The sequence below is a fragment of the Anabas testudineus genome, chromosome 23 (assembly GCF_900324465.2).
Source record: "Anabas testudineus chromosome 23, fAnaTes1.2, whole genome shotgun sequence".
In the NCBI taxonomy this organism is placed as follows: domain Eukaryota; kingdom Metazoa; phylum Chordata; class Actinopteri; order Anabantiformes; family Anabantidae; genus Anabas; species Anabas testudineus.
The window spans coordinates 2,011,814-2,027,252 of record NC_046631.1 but is presented as its reverse complement, the minus strand read 5'-3'; the positions used below and the strand labels follow the sequence as shown (position 1 = coordinate 2,027,252).

Below are 15,439 nucleotides of genomic sequence, written 5' to 3'. Positions count from 1 at the left end.
TCCCGGCTGACGGTGCTGATAAGAGATACGAAGGAGGTTTGGTCTGCTGGAGAAATTCATGAAAACCGTCCTCATTATGCACATGGTCTATTCTGATAATGCTGATTAGCAGCAAGTTCATGTGCAGAGTTCTCAGCTACATTGTCCTGTGGATCCATTCTGGTCTCGCTGCATTACATCCAGTGCGTTTGTGCATTTAAAAGCAAGTCCCCAGTGGTGCATGGGGACTTTTAAGACGCTTCTATAAAAACAGTAATAGACCTTTAAAAGGCATTAAAGCGCATTAATGGTGCTCAGTGTTCAGTTTATAGCAAACTTCATAAACACTTTGGCATCTTTGAGCTTCCCTATCACCATCATGTGACCTGCAGCTTTATTATTCCATTTTATTTTCTTTTACAGCCTTTTTTCTACAATATGGCACAGTGTGTTTTTTTTATAATAGTGTGTGTGTGTGTGTGTGTGTGTTAAAATTTCCTGATACTCTGTATCAGGAAAAGTCAGTTTTTGTGTCTGCCAATCCCATCAGTGCCAGCAATAGGAACTTAGTGTAACATGTAACAGCACCTTTGTCTCCACCGGCACATGAGCTCCGCCCACTCACTATTTAAACCGGCATTGTCACCCGGCGCACAGATTTCACACTGGAGAACTTGGTCTGGTCTTGACAAAGACGTTTGAACTCGTGGGGGAAGGAAAAAAAAAAATAAAAATCTTGTGAGCTTTAGATCCTGAGAAGGTAGGAATGATCTTTCCTTATATGATCCGCACTTGTTTTATTATTTCAAATGCAACAGTTGAATAGACTTGGGTGGCACTTTTGGATACATTTGGGAAGTAAGTGAAGTTCATCTCATGCAGCAGTTTCAATAAGAAGAAGTGAATGTGAATAAGAAGCTGATGATAAGCAGGCGTTGTGAGGGGAAATCAAAATCTGTTTGTAGAGTGGGTTTTAAAAGAGTTTAAATGAATTAAACATCACCAGGTGAATTGATCATTTGCTCCATCTGCTTTTTCCCAAAGGTTTCCACTGCTGGATATCTGATCATCAGCCATTTGGGACCATTTTTGGGTTTTTTTCTCCCTCTATATCATTTTTCTCCCCCCCACCCCTCCTCCTCCTCCTCCCCGCCACAACTGTCGGGATTTAAACTTTGCCCAACTCCCCTTGTGGTCACCCCCTCCTTTCCAGAGAGGGTGTAAAGTTAAAGTCGGCCCGGAGATGCGTTCCCTTCTGCCGCTCATTGTGTATTGCATCAGCCTGGTTTCCCTCCAGCAGCTGCTGACTCTGGCGCTTGAGGAGCGTCCCGACAAGAACAGGTAAGACGCGCACGTCTTCCACTTTATTAGGCATAAAAAACTCTCTCCACTCCTCTGATTACCTGAGTAGTTGTGTATTCTGAATAGAAACTGAAGTTAGTTGAAACGTTGTGCGTAAACGGGTACCTGCTTGGTTTGCGCGAACCCAAAACTCCTCATTATCAAACTTAAGCGTATCATTTTGTCATTTAATTGGGCATGAAATGATGCATTGTGCGTGTATTTTAAGAGCCTATAAGTACAGTTTAAAAGTGCAAATCGTTCAGTCTGTGCTGTAAGCATTTGGTTCTCCGCCGCTTTTCCACTTTACGCACACAACTCAACACAAGCGTGACATTCTCAAAAGCTTTTTTCTTTTCTTCTTCTCTGACTTAAAGGATGAGCCTCACCGTTATTCCCGTTATTCTCAGTTTCAGTGTTCACTTTACGCACGCTGTGTGTGTGTGTGTGTGCGCGCGTTTTAATGAATCACGCCGTGGTTACTGTGCGTAAAAGTGAAAGCGCCGCGTCCTCGTCGTTTGCAGATAGTGGCTCGTGTGGACTGCGAGGTCAAAGGCTCCCCCATCGTACAATAAAACACATTCTCGCACCTGGAGATAAGTGCTGCTGAAAAGCTGCTCAGCTATGCAATACGTGACAGTGTGAGGCACTGCTATGTGGAAAGAAACCAAATCATATCTATTTTATTTTAATATAAATATATATAAAGAAACACCAATGTAGTCAAACTGTGTTTATAATAAATAGATTTCACTGTGAACTTTTACATGTTTATTTACTAGCAGTGTAATAGTTACAAGAACTAGGTTAAAGTTGAGGTGATCATGAACTTGAAGTCAAACAGATCTACAGTAAATGTGACCCAGATTCAACTGGACCAGCAGATATGCCATTTCAAATCATTGCTATCAGTGTTGCAGTTATTCTACCTTCTACGCACACTTCAATTCATTGTCCAAACATTTCTCAGAACTTCTCTTCTACCTTGTTCCCCCCCCCACCTCCCAGTTACTCGTGACAACAGCCAACACATGAGTAGCTGTTTATAGAGGTTTTGTGTGGTTTAATCTCCCCGTGATGGAAAATTATAATTTCCAAGGCGGGTAAACCAGTCTGACCCTATGAATAGCGCAGCCAGGAATAAAAGCGTGAGCTACTGTAAATGGTCTTGTTAAGCACCTGCACTAAGGCACATCCTTTCAACGTTAGGCAACAACCAGTGTGATTGCTAAAGCCCAGCACACTTACAGTGTGGTCTACAGCACAGTGTTGTGATACGTGTGTGTGTGTGTGTGGGGAGGCCTGCCAGCACATGTGTGGCATCACATTTCTTTTAAAGATCAGTGAGCAATGTGGATAAGTCAGTATGTGAATGCCCTCTTCTGGTGAGTGCTGGATCCACAGCTCGTGGCTCAGCGTCAGCACTGGTGTGAACCAGAGGGAGGGTGGGCTGTGGACAGAGTGAGCACGGGGCCCTGCTAGACCCAGTCTGACTCTTCTAAAATCCATCAAGTGGATGATAAATAGTACATGTATTAGATTTGATTTCCATTCTGTGGATGATTGAAGAGGGTTAGACGTAAAGAGAAGCACCTACAGTATCATCTAATAGAGATAAGGTAACAGTAGAAGAAGCTCCTAGGGTGGTACTTCCTTTTAGGTGCTCTTCTCTTGCATGTGTTCGCATGTGTGTATGCTCAAAACAGCGAGCACCTGCTGTTGAACTCCAACCGAAAAAAGGACGGAAAGCCAAGCACCTGTATCCGCGCACCTGCCCGGCACAGTAATCCCCCATCATTCCCAGATCTTTGTTTGAGCGTGTCAGCGGTATTACCAGCATGGGTCGTCAGTGTGGTTTCGCATTTAGAAACTGATGGAGCAGCAAGTCTTGCTAGTGTAATTAGTCTGATTCATATTTAATTCAATTCAATTCAATTCAATCTTATTTTCACATTGCAGGGACATCACAAAATTTATCTAAACCTAAAATAATGAAACTGTGAACAGGTCTTTGGGGTACGGTTGGTCACCTTTGGTTCAGACGTCTACTAGATTCATTATCTATAGAAGTAGAGAAATCACATTGGCATGTAAATACTCTCTTTTTGGTGCATATTTCACTCACAAAAACACAATGAGAGGTGTCTCTCCCATGTCACACCTTTCTGCCTGACAAGCCTCGACATCTCACGTAAATTAGCTATCTGTTTTTTTAAAAGGAGAGTCGAAATTCTCCCTCGTTCTCAGCTCTGTAGAGCACAGCTCGTTCTGTTACCATCACAAGACGATAGCACCAGACTTGATTATGTTACATTTTTATACTCCACACGCTCATCGTGTGTGTGTCCATGTTGTCCCCAGCACGTCCTGATAAGGACAGGACAAAATCCCATAAAGGCGACGTAGGAATGCCTGACGGATGGTTTTCAAACAGGGAAAAATGGCATGTTCTGCGGTGAACACACAACACATACCCTTCATTGTCATTTTACATAACATCTTGGGTTTTTTGTTCTGTAAGGGAAGAAAAATAGCGGGTTCCCACAGCCAAAAAACAAGTTAAATATGGCTTTAGCAGCAAAGTGGCTTTACAGCACAGATTCCAGAAGTGGGAAGCTTCAAGACATAGTCCATGTAAACTGATTTGCGGTCAAGCTTTTGTTATACTGACCTCTCCTCTGCCCGGGCCAGGTTGTGACGACACTAGAAATCAGTTTGCGCGCATATGTTCTAGAGGGAACTTTTTCAAGGACAAATAGTCATGTTTTTTCTGCACGATTTGCTAAATCATTAACCTGTGCATGTGTGGAGTTCAGATGTTCCAATAACATAATATTTATCTGAGGAATAAACTGAATTCATCTCATGCAAAGTGGTTTTCTGTCTTGTTGATGTTTGCTGACCCACTCTGTACTTGGGAGTTGGCTTTTGGGTTTGTTGTCTTGATTTGATATCTCCTTTGAGATATGTTTAGACCTTGTCAAGGAACAACCAGTACATTACTCTCTCAGAAAACCACTTTCATGTTTGCAGAATTATTGAAACCGAGATTGCCCTTGCTGTAAATTGTCTCGAGAGAGGCCTCTTCTTGTTTGTCTTCTCCGTGGCTTGGGATTGTGGACTGCTCGGAGGTATATGCGCAACATAAACAGTTGTATGGCTCCGTGGGGCTTAATGTGACCAGAAACAGGCTGAATCTGAGGAGAGTGGAACCTATGATCAAGAAGGCAGAGAATTCCTCTGTGGATTAATGGCTAAGTCCTAAATTCCACGCTCCACATCCCTAACGCACCGGTTTCTTCTCCACAAAGAAAGCCATAAACTTGTAAAGCTCTAAAAGTGCATGTATATAATGTACATACGACAACCGGCTCTCCTTCCTGGGCCACAGCTGCCTTCTTCTGCATCTGATTGAAGAGAAAACACACTGTTGCCCAATGTTAATTGTTTTGTCGACTACCATTACAGTGATAAAGCAGTTCTTAACTTGGCATCCAGTAGCACTAAGTATGTACTAAGTATACCCAATGTCAAGTTTTGCTTGCATAAAGTAAATCACATCCCACTAAGGAGATTATGAAAACAGGTCCTGATTGTTCAGAACTGGTGTTTTGTGTGCAATAAATCACCAGTGCTTTTATTTCTTTCCCATTCCTTTGTCAAATTACAAGTGATTAGGGACGCCGTTGTAAAGCAGCAGCTTCTCTGGTAATCATTTAGTTTAACGGCAGTATGGTAACAGGGTAAGGCTGTGGTAGGACTTAGACTCTGTAGGGTTAGAGTTAGGGGTTAGGGCCATCTGCAGAGATAGGGTTGGGATTATGCTCAGAGAAGCCTTACCCTCTCCAACTAGGTTTAAACGTGTCATCGAACTCATTCCACACCTTAAAAGTAGCAAGGCGGCCTGCTGTGAGGTTAATACAGATGAAAATGTGCACAGGGTAGTACAAAAGAGTTGCCTTGGCCTTTTATCAAACTATAAAACCCCTAAAAATCATCTTCAGTCAAGTGGAATTCTTTCCTGAGGCTTTTATGCTAAGCCCATGTAAGGCGTTAAAACCACAATGAGCTGAACAGTTACAGATAGCTTTAATCGTCTTCCCGTCACGACCAACTCTATTACTGTTGATTTGTGGGATTGGGCTCTTAGCAGTCAAACTCATTTTTGTCCCTCCTTGATTCTTTTAAGTTCTAAAAGAAACATGGCAAACCCTTGGACTGGAGCGGCCTCTTAAAAGGCTGACTCAGAGCTTGGCATTTACTCTCGGTTTGGCCTCCACATACTTCACACAGCCAGTAAAAGAAAATATGACATTTAAATTTGCCTGTATACTCCCATGAGCTACTTAAAACGTGCTCAGGTAATAATATGTCTGGCTTTGAGTGATATAAACAAGAAAGAGCAGTGGCAGTCCAAGCATCGTCATCCAGCTTTGAGTGACTGTGGGCTGTATCAGTCGAAGCTGCTCAATGAAGACAGGGGGCCTAACTGCATCACAGTTAGCTGGATATTCAAGTAATCTAGCCAAGATGACAGAGGTCAACCTTAAACAGTGTAAACAAAGCTGGATTAGCAGCTGAGCAAAGGGGCCATGTGCCTCTGGGTTCCAGACCGACTGGGGCCTAAAGGCGCTGTGTGACAGTCATCAACACTAAATGTGTTACAATAGGAGTCAAACGTCGCCTTTAAAACATGTTGGAATCAGTGAAAGGTTGTGCACTATGTGATCGGGCTGTGTAAAAGAACCAATGTGCACATATACAACATGTACAGAGTATTTAATGTAGGGAGACTAGTGCTGCCTTGTGACCAACGTGAATAGCTTTCCCATGTAGTCACATGTAATTTTCACTCCGCAGACCAGGTGGGTGTAACTTGGTGATGTGGCATCATGGCACACTGAGGCTATCCTGGAAATAGGGCTTGTCTCCGCTGTGGCCTGGCGTTACGCAACTATTTATTCAGCCACTGCTGTCTGCAGTGGCTGAATAAAGACAGCGGGTCATCTGCAGGCTAACAAACATGCCAGCAGCGAGACGTCAGCTGAACGAGGCCCGAGAAGGCCACAGCGCAGACTTGGAGAAGCCGCCTGCTGGGATGTCTCACACAATAACACAAGTCAGTAAAGCAAAAGGGGAACACGCTGTATTATAAGATTAGCGGTGGCTTCTGCTCCACCAAACATGGGTGAGTGGTGCCAAAGCTGCCGCTGTGGGAGAAATTCTCCTTCGACTGAGAGAAGCAAACATGGCCAGTACGGTGCTGTGCAAAACAAGAGGCGAGAGCGATCACTTAGCATTTCCATCGCTTCATCCACGCTGTGCTGGTGATGGGTTAACACTCAGGGAATTCAGTCATGTGCTGTATAAACACAGCGGAGACCGTTCAGCGAGGAGCTGCAAGGTCAAGTCGAGAGGAGGGACTGTCTTTGTCAAACAATGAACAGATGGCGAGTTGGTCGCCGCTGTGTTTGGTGAACAGCTCAGAACCCCGCGGTCCCCAGCGCTGCAGGACGCTTTCGTCTTAACAGCTCATTAAATCCGACGGGAAAAGCCCCAGAAAAGCCTTAAAACAACCATAAAGCAGATTTTCTCTTTTATTTTGAGAGTTTTCGCTTTCACCTCAACACAATGTAAATAAACAGAATTTGATTCGTGGTGCACACTTGAAACACACTGGAAAGGGGACATTTAAACAAACGCGCGAGCATCTTCTCTTTCTGGGAACAAGTTCCTGTTTTCTCTGAACAATCCGCAAAACCTCAATGAGCTGTTACTGGAATGACTTTCTACTGCAAAGAAAAAGAAGAAGTAGCAACGTTTGTGTTTATTTCGCCGGGTAATAGCCGTGTATATTGAGAGATGCATATTGCTGCTGCAAACTGTTTTCAGCTGTAAAGTATTGTGGAAGTGACAGGAATTAACAGCTCGCAATTCAATTTAATGCAACTGAATCAAGACGTAAGAAACCCCCCAAAACAAATGGTTTGTTTGATTTTTTAACCTTCTCCTCTGGAGCTCATCAACACCACTCAGCCACAGCTGTCCGGGCTGAATCTCCCATAGCTACTGTTTGCTGAAATACAGACGGAGCATTAATCTCCAGCGAGGCACACTCAGGGTACATGTTGATTAAGGCAACAAGTCAAACCATTAGCTTTTAGAGCACGGTGTCCGTGTGGATGGGTTCCTGTACGAACCTAAACGACCTGTTTATCAAAGCAGCTCTTGTACGGCTAATCACATTTATGTGGAATTACCAGCGCCCTTACATCATTAGTTGTTATAGTAACATTGTTGGCAGCAGCATGAATGACTGAAGGTCAATTTCAGTATTTCACCCGATTTGTCTTTTCTCCTCAGGTTGGACCTCCTCAATCGGCTCTTCGACATTAGAGAGGACAAAACCTCGGATTCAAGAGGACAGTTGGACAAAGTCGTCCTTTCTCCAAAAACCAAGCAGACCATAATATGGCTGATCAGACACCCGCCAGCCTCGAGAGGGAGGAGAGCCTTGCCCAGCCTGGCGGGGGCCGGGCCCACTGAAGCTTCGCCCATCGAGAAGAGGATGCTAAGAGCTCGTCGCCATGCCCACTCAGGTTTGCGAGGGGGTCACCACGCCCAGCTGATGAGAGTTGGTTGCGTGCTGGGAACCTGCCAAGTGCAGAACCTCAGCCACCGTCTCTATCAGCTCATTGGTCAGAGTGGAAGAGAGGACTCTTCCCCCATCAATCCCAGGAGCCCCCACAGCTACGGATGAGCAGTTTACAGCTCCAAGCACCTACAGCAAGCCTATCTATATCTCCACTTATTTAACTCTTAATGTTTTACTGCTAGTATTTGCATTAGAGTTTGATGTAGTCCATTACTTGTGTTTAACTATCAGAAAATGACAAGTGTAGTCGTCTTAAATGACTGAATTTTGTGCCTCGCTACTTTTTGTGACGATCGATGGATCTGAGGATCTGACGAAGAGGACTGAATCCTTTTTGGAAATCCCTAATTTAACTTCTCACACCACCCTGAGAACATTTTTTTGAAGGACACTGAAACTCTTTTGATTCTCCCACCTGAAGCCAAGGGGCCTCGGTTTGATGTCTTAATCCTGTTAATGTAAGAATGAGGGCTGTCTTCAACACCATACAGTGGCCGGGCCCTGCCTGCCAACTGATCTCTAAAGCAGAGGTTACTCCATGGCTCATTGATCAAACACTTAAGCCCCTAATGTGGATTTCAACCTGCACTCAGAGCTGGAGCCCTGTCAGAACCAATGTATTCCCAAAGAACTTATAAACGACCCATTGAACCCTTTCACCTCGTTTTTGTGTGCCCCTCTTTTTGTTAACTTTGGAACTCCCGGGCCATTTCACAATCACATATGCAACTTCAGTAAGAACGCTGATATCGCTGGGATAGTCCAAGAATTTTAAGGTGGACTGGGAATTTGTCACTCAGCAGGTCTTTGTGTTTCAGGGCCACAGTTAGGATCTAAAACCAGCCACAACATTTGGGTTACACCCAAGTCTAAGAGCATTCTGAGTCAGCACTTAACCGCATAAACTCATAAAAAAAAGCACCCTGTGCTTTGGAAGGAATCTGTGTGTCCAAAGGATCAGTTTTGCATGTTACATTATGGAGGCCGGTTGGCCGGCGCAGTAGGCGTCCAAGTGAACCTTGGAACTATGGATCAGTGCTCTGTTGCACGGCTGCAGAAATATTAGCCCTTTCACATGTTTCATAAGTTCCCTGTACTCTGGGTTGACAGCAGTTTATTAAACCTGGCTCAATCACTTTGAGTCATATGTACCACCACAGCAGGAGAGGGGGGGACCCTGAGTCTCTCATGGTATATAATGAGAAAGGCATGGTTACATGTATCAGCCCTGTCGTCTGGGTTAGAAGTATAAATCTCATATAAAACCTGACTTTGCATAGGAAAACTACAAATCTACTTGTAATTTGGTTAAGATGAATTTACTTTGTATAAAAGCTCACGGGGCTGCCAAGGAACCGATGAATCAAAGTGATTAGGAAGGCAGATCAGAATATGAAGCAACTATATTAATAGTGAGGCCCTCAAGTCCATTAATGCATATTCCAACATGCTTGCTTTTTTCATTTGGTCCATTATAGTGATATAGTGAAGAAAAGGTCAACTAAATGGGTCTAAATGAGTCCTTAAGTGAAATGTTAAAGCTCTGCTGTTACATTGTGGGTTGCTAATGAGAGACCACAGCGGCCAAAATGTTAGCTGTAAGAAAGTCCAATTTTAAATATGCACGACATAAAAAAAAAAAAAAAAAAGTCCTGACATGCCCTTTTCTATATTTATGTCTGACTTTGAAATGGTGGGCGGATTATGGACTGAGAATAACTGAGGTCAAGTGAGGCTAAATGCTAAAATGTGCCTTTAACTTTCCAAAAAAATGCAACCAAAAACTATAAAACACAGATTTTAGTCTGGAAATCATCCACATACAGTAGCTTGGCCTTCCTTCCTTGTACCAGGAACGGAAAATGTTGGTATTACTATGAGCATTAGTTGAAAGTCACCAAATACCTGGCAATACTTGATAAATTCAATGGCTTTGTTATGTGCTCTACATTATATAACAATGATTTTTCATATTTAGCCGCTCAACCTTTTCTTTTTGTTTCTATCTCTGACCGCGGGGGACCTGGAGGTCACAGGGGAATAATCAGTAGTTCTTGAGTCTTAAGTCTAATCTGTTCAAAGGCTTGCTGAGGTGAAACATGCCATTCTCTCTGCTGTAACGGAGCTAATCGATGTCTCGTGACAGATCATTAAAAGGCTTTTCAACTGCAAAACAAAAAAACAAAAAAAAACCCTGGTGGATCTTTTTAAAATGTGCCATTTCACACGTGCATTGTGTGTGTGTGTGTGTGTGTGTGTGTGTGTGTGTGTGTGTGTGAGTGTGTGTGTGCGTGCAAGTGTATGAGCTCAAGTGTGTGCTATCAGGATGCTTATCTCTTGTGTTTGACCTGTGCTCTGGACCATTGTGCACCTAGTATTGTTTTTTTTTTTTTTCTTCTGTGCTGTATGTTTTGTGACATCAGACGCTGCGTCATGCAAAGTTGTGTGAGCAAACTGTGCCCGACCGCTAATACCTCCCCATAGGAACATCCTGAGTCTTTATGCCTGTCTACGTCGCACAGTAACGAGTGCAGAAAGTGAAAATGTTGCTGTTAGTGTTGTACAATGCAAAGTAGTTGTTTATTATTTTAAAGCTGATTTTCCATTTGAAAGTCACACTTTTTTTTTTTTTTTTTCCCTTTTTAGAGTCACGGGAAAGCACTTTAACGCAAGCACGTGTATTTAATAGTTTGCCACGACTTGAATTTCACTCATTGTAATGAACTTTGTGAAAGTCGGACGGGGCTCGCCCCTCCTCCGAAATGTTGCATCTGAGATTGTCTGCGAATGTGTCTGAAGATGTTCAGTGTGCTCCGTGTGATGTCAGGATGACTGTGAACATAGCGTGCACCTGTGAATATATATACACCAAACTATTTAAAGAAGGTTATGTATTTAAGTTATCTGTGTATATTAATATCTGTATGTCACCAAAGACTATTTATCTTATATTTTCCAATGCTCCTTGAACATGACATTAAGGTAGGAAAGGATGTGTTCAATGTAGTTCGAATGTTACTGTTTGACATGCTTCACTCTGTAAAATAAAAGAAGAATACTGTAGTGCGATGGAGTGTGAGTATGATTTAAGACTCAGTGTGTGTGTGTGTGTGTGTGTGTGTGTGCACCCCTACGTGACATAAAGACATACACAACAGAAGAATCACAATATGTTTTATTCAGTCTGTTTTAAGACTCTGCCCCATGCTACTGTGTCCTTGATCAAATTGTTGCTGGTCAATCATTACATGACAACACGACAAATCTAACAGGGGACACGCTGAATGAAACGCGAGATCGGAGCATTATGTGACAGCTGTCACGTTAGCACTGCAGGTCGCACGACAGGACGCGGTTAATGAGTGACAGAAGGTCTGGCGCTCACGAGCCCGAGAGGAGAGAGGAAGTGCAGGAATGTAAGGATGAATATGTTTCCCACTCGCTCGTTTTTGCAGTCTAAACCAATAGCAAATTTGGATTTCAGGAGGCAAAGCAGCATTTGGAAGCACAAGCTCGAGCTCAAATGTTCCACTTGGTGCCTTTTTTAAGTGCCTTCAGCCTTACAGTAGCCAACTCCATTTTTCCACACGGTTCAAGCGCATCAACACATGCCACTGTTCTGGACGGGCTTGTTCCAGGACTTCACTGCAGCTGCAGATGGGCTACGAATGAAAAGCAAAAAGAAAAAAAAAACAACAACTTTAAAAGCTCTTAGTAAGCAGCCTTTCCACATCATCAGCGCGCGTTCTCATTGTTTTGGATGAATGTTGAGTCTTAGATGAAGCACACTTGAAAACTGTTTTGTAAGCCTGTGCAATAAAGTTTGAACCTACTCCCGTGAGCGTCTATATTGCAGTTTCTGCCCTTGTAAAAATGTAATCAGCCTCAGTGTTTGATGTCTGCAAGCCGTTCACAATGCAGCAACTGCAATTTTAGTTACATGTGTGAAATCTTACATGGTCTGACTGATCACTGTATACCTCATATTCCATCGTGTGTCCTCCACTCTCAGAATGCCCGGCTCTTGTCTTGTTTGTCCCCAGAATTAAAGAGAAGTCATAAGGCTGGAGGGCCTTGTCTCCCCTTCTTTTGTTCCCTCCTCTGGAATAACCTCTCAGTCTGACTCTGTAGAGGCTTCTCACCTTCTTCCTGTCTCTCTCTCTCTCTCTCTCCTGTGTCTCTCATTCTCTCTCCCCTTCTGTGTGTTTGTTCCGACCTCTTTCCACCTCTTAATGGTGGAGAGGATGTTGTGTGCCTTCAGTCCTACCTGCTGGTGTCACATGTGTTGCTCTGTTCAGTTCAAACAACATCTATTGCACTTCTGTTTGTCCTAGAAGAGGGATCCTTACTCTGTTGCCTTTTCCCTAAGGGGTTCTTTAGTGGAATCTTTTTTAAGGTCTAAGGACAGAGGGTGTTTTGTCACACACTTCACCCCATGTGTCACCTTTTCCCTTGTTTGTGTGTTTTCCCAGAAACATGTTTTTTGCTATACAATGTCATCTAAATCCAGAATATTCACAAATACAACTAACTGTTTGAGTTTGCTCCACACAAGAAGGATACACTTATGTGAGCCATTCCTCGCCAAAAGGAGCTTTCAGAGACTTTAGCAATTCACCAGTCTACATTTAGGCAAACCATCTACAAATGGAGGCACTTTGGGACTGTGGCTACTCTACCAGGAAGCGTGCGGCCAGTCAAAATGACGCCAAGAGCACAACAAACACTCATTAATGAGGTAAAAAAGCAACCCAGAGAGACAGCCAAAGATTTGAAGGCATCATTGGAACTGTGGCAGGACACCACAGAGGTAGCTGCTGCTTACTAAAAAGTTTGTGAAAAAGCTCATTGACACTCCACAGCAGTATTAGCAGTATTAGTCCACATTTTGTGGACTGGTACTATTTGGAAAGAACACACAGTACTACATTTGGTGTGAAAGACCGTCGTAAAGTACGGTGGAGGCAACATAATGATTTGGGCCTGCTTTGCCGCATCAGGGCCTGGACAGCTTGCAGTGACTGAGGGGAAGATAATTCCTAAGCTTATTAAAAATTCTTCAGAATAATGTGAGTGTTGGAAGAATGGGCTAGAATTGGGAATCCCTGAACAATGTGCAGATCTGATCCACAGCTGCCGGAAGTGTCTGGCTGATGTTGTTATTATTAAGGGTTCACATACTTTTTCCACTAGCACTATGAGGTTTTTATGGTTGTTCTCAATAAAGACATTAAAAGATCACAATTTCCTTGGTGATCTATTCGTTAATACTCTTAAGACTCAGATCATGTTTTCTGACAAATTATTGCAATAAAAACATGAAATTCCAATAGGTTCACATATTTTTTTCTTGCCACTGTATTAATAGGTTTGCCAATTGTTGGGCTTCTACATCTTTTTTTTTTCATAATGTGCACAAGTAAAAAGTGGCTGCAAAACAGAAGAACCACTGAGTTGCATTAATGGAATTATTGGGTCTGGTATTTCCCATTCTTTCTTTTTCTGGCCCTTTATTCTTTTGAGTTTCCCAACCTATGAAGGTTTGCTGGAATAACCCAAACTCATTGGAACATGAGTATTTTATCTGTCTTGTTTTTCCATCCTGGGATTTTCAAACTTATCTCCACCATTTAGAAGTACACTACATTCCTTCTCCGTGTTTATCCTTCAGCCCTGTGCCTTTCTGTTATCACTCCGCTCCTGCATTTTAACACTATGAAAACAACAAATACCAAAGTGTCCACCAGTATAACTTATATCATATTATCCTGTCTACAGCTGATGTATGTCAGCCCGCAGAAACTGTGTCACATACCAGTGACCAAGCTCTCCTCGCACTTACAATTGAGGCTTTTAGTTGACTCTCACTGTCTTGGCGTCACAGATAATGAGAGACTGAAAATGTCATGTAATTTTCTAGACCAGAAACATAACTAGCTTCATCCAAATCAACCCGAGAGTCAAAAGCGCATTGTGTACACACTAGAAAACCGCTTACTGAACCGTGGTCAGGTCAAGTGATTGGTAAGGTCAAGTGATAGATGACTTTTTGCATTGACTTCAAACTATGTGGTGACTGTCAGGGGACTAGATCTGGTTTGGATTCAACATTTTACACGCAGCGGTTCTACACTAACTCAGAGTGGTAAAATATTTCCGCAGCAGTCAGTGAAATGCAATCCCGCAGACCTAGAATAGTGTAAATCAAAGAGCAGTCACTAATGTTAGAGAAGCAGAAGTACAAGCTCTGTGGCCACTTCTTCAGGTACAACAAGCTACTGCAAATTGGGAGGTCCATTTTATTCCAACATATAGAAGAAAGAATATATTTGAATGCTTAGCTCATAGCAGACCTACTTTTATTAAAGTAGATGCAAAGAATTTGTGACTAGATGGGTAAGTGCGGCAGAAAGAACCTTATGCACCTGTCCTCTGGATCCACACTAACCATTTTCTTCAGTCATAACATTTACATTCCAACACACGACATGATTTAAAGCCAACGTTTCTGCAACTGTGTACACTGTATCGCCAACAAACGTCCATACACATACTTTGGGCTGTAACATCTGTTGAGCTCAATCACAGATGTACATTATATCATCACTGGACTGCGCACGTGATATTGAAAACGACTTGCGAGGCGCTGAACGCCACGGGGCATCACGGTCCACACATTTATTTGGTTATATGCCAGAATCCCTTTCTCACACTGGAGGTCCACCTACAGCAAAGCTATCATAAGTGTACAAAATATAATACAAGAAATGCCACTCAATTAAGTTTATTGCCAAAAGTGTGTCCTTGTTCGTAGGTCATACGCAAACCGATAAAAAGCAATATTCATGGGAAAGTGCAGGAATATTAGCTTGTTTTGTATACAGTCTTCTTAGATTTGGGTTTGACGTCTTTGGAGTAGAGATTGTATTTACTCTCGACTTGCGTAGCTCACAAGTAAGAACGTAAGGTTTTATCACTGGAGCTAGTCAGTGTCATGTATTTGTATTTGAGATTTGGGAGGTTTATGCATGATCATGTTGTCGTTGCACAGAGAAACGCCCGCCCTTTTTTGCGCATGCATTTCACAAAGGTCAACTGTGTGGCGTGGCTGCCTGATAAATACATTACCTAAGCAAGCCTTTACTGAGGACCCACCACTGAAATCCAGATAGACAAAACAGGATAAACAGGATAAACTTAAAATATTTATGTTTACCTGTTATGTTAGAGGAACTTAAATAGTTGATATCATCTAACATAAGCTCAGTTATGTTCAATAATAATAATCCAAGTTTTGTAAGGTCATCTGTGTTGGCTAGATGTTCTTTGGGATATTAGATGCACTGCCTCAAACAAGATGAAAAAAGCTCTACTTTACAGGAAGAAACCTCCTGCAGAAACAAGCACACGGTAGGCGGTCATCTGCCTCTACCGGTTGGGGTAAGTGGAAAAAGGAGAAGGCAA

At 42.8% G+C, this 15,439-nt stretch overlaps 1 protein-coding gene and 1 long non-coding RNA gene across 2 annotated transcripts; one reads left to right on the top strand and one right to left on the bottom strand.

Moving 5' to 3' along the window:
- The first annotated feature begins 646 nt into the window (after positions 1–646).
- Positions 647–9,624, top strand: adm2a (adrenomedullin 2a). Its single transcript, XM_026363327.1, has 3 exons — positions 647–739; positions 1,024–1,320; positions 7,684–9,624. Exons 2-3 carry the CDS (start codon positions 1,223–1,225, stop codon positions 8,078–8,080), a joined length of 495 nt encoding a protein of 164 aa, XP_026219112.1. The 5' UTR covers positions 647–739; positions 1,024–1,222; the 3' UTR covers positions 8,081–9,624.
- A 731-nt stretch (positions 9,625–10,355) lies between these two features.
- LOC113164168 lies at positions 10,356–12,241 on the bottom strand. Its single transcript, XR_003298973.1, has 2 exons — positions 11,956–12,241; positions 10,356–11,637 (listed from the first exon to the last, which is right to left on the bottom strand). It is a non-coding gene; the product is annotated as an uncharacterized LOC113164168 (long non-coding RNA).
- Between the last annotated feature and the right edge of the window lie 3,198 nt (positions 12,242–15,439).

Coding starts and splice junctions, on each gene's coding strand:
- adm2a (XM_026363327.1), top strand. CDS start 1,223: ATGCGTTCCCTTCTGCCGCTCATTGTGTATTGCATCAGCCTGGTTTCC. Junction 1,321..7,683: donor GAGCGTCCCGACAAGAACAG/GTAAGACGCGCA, acceptor TTTTCTCCTCAG/GTTGGACCTCCTCAATCGGC.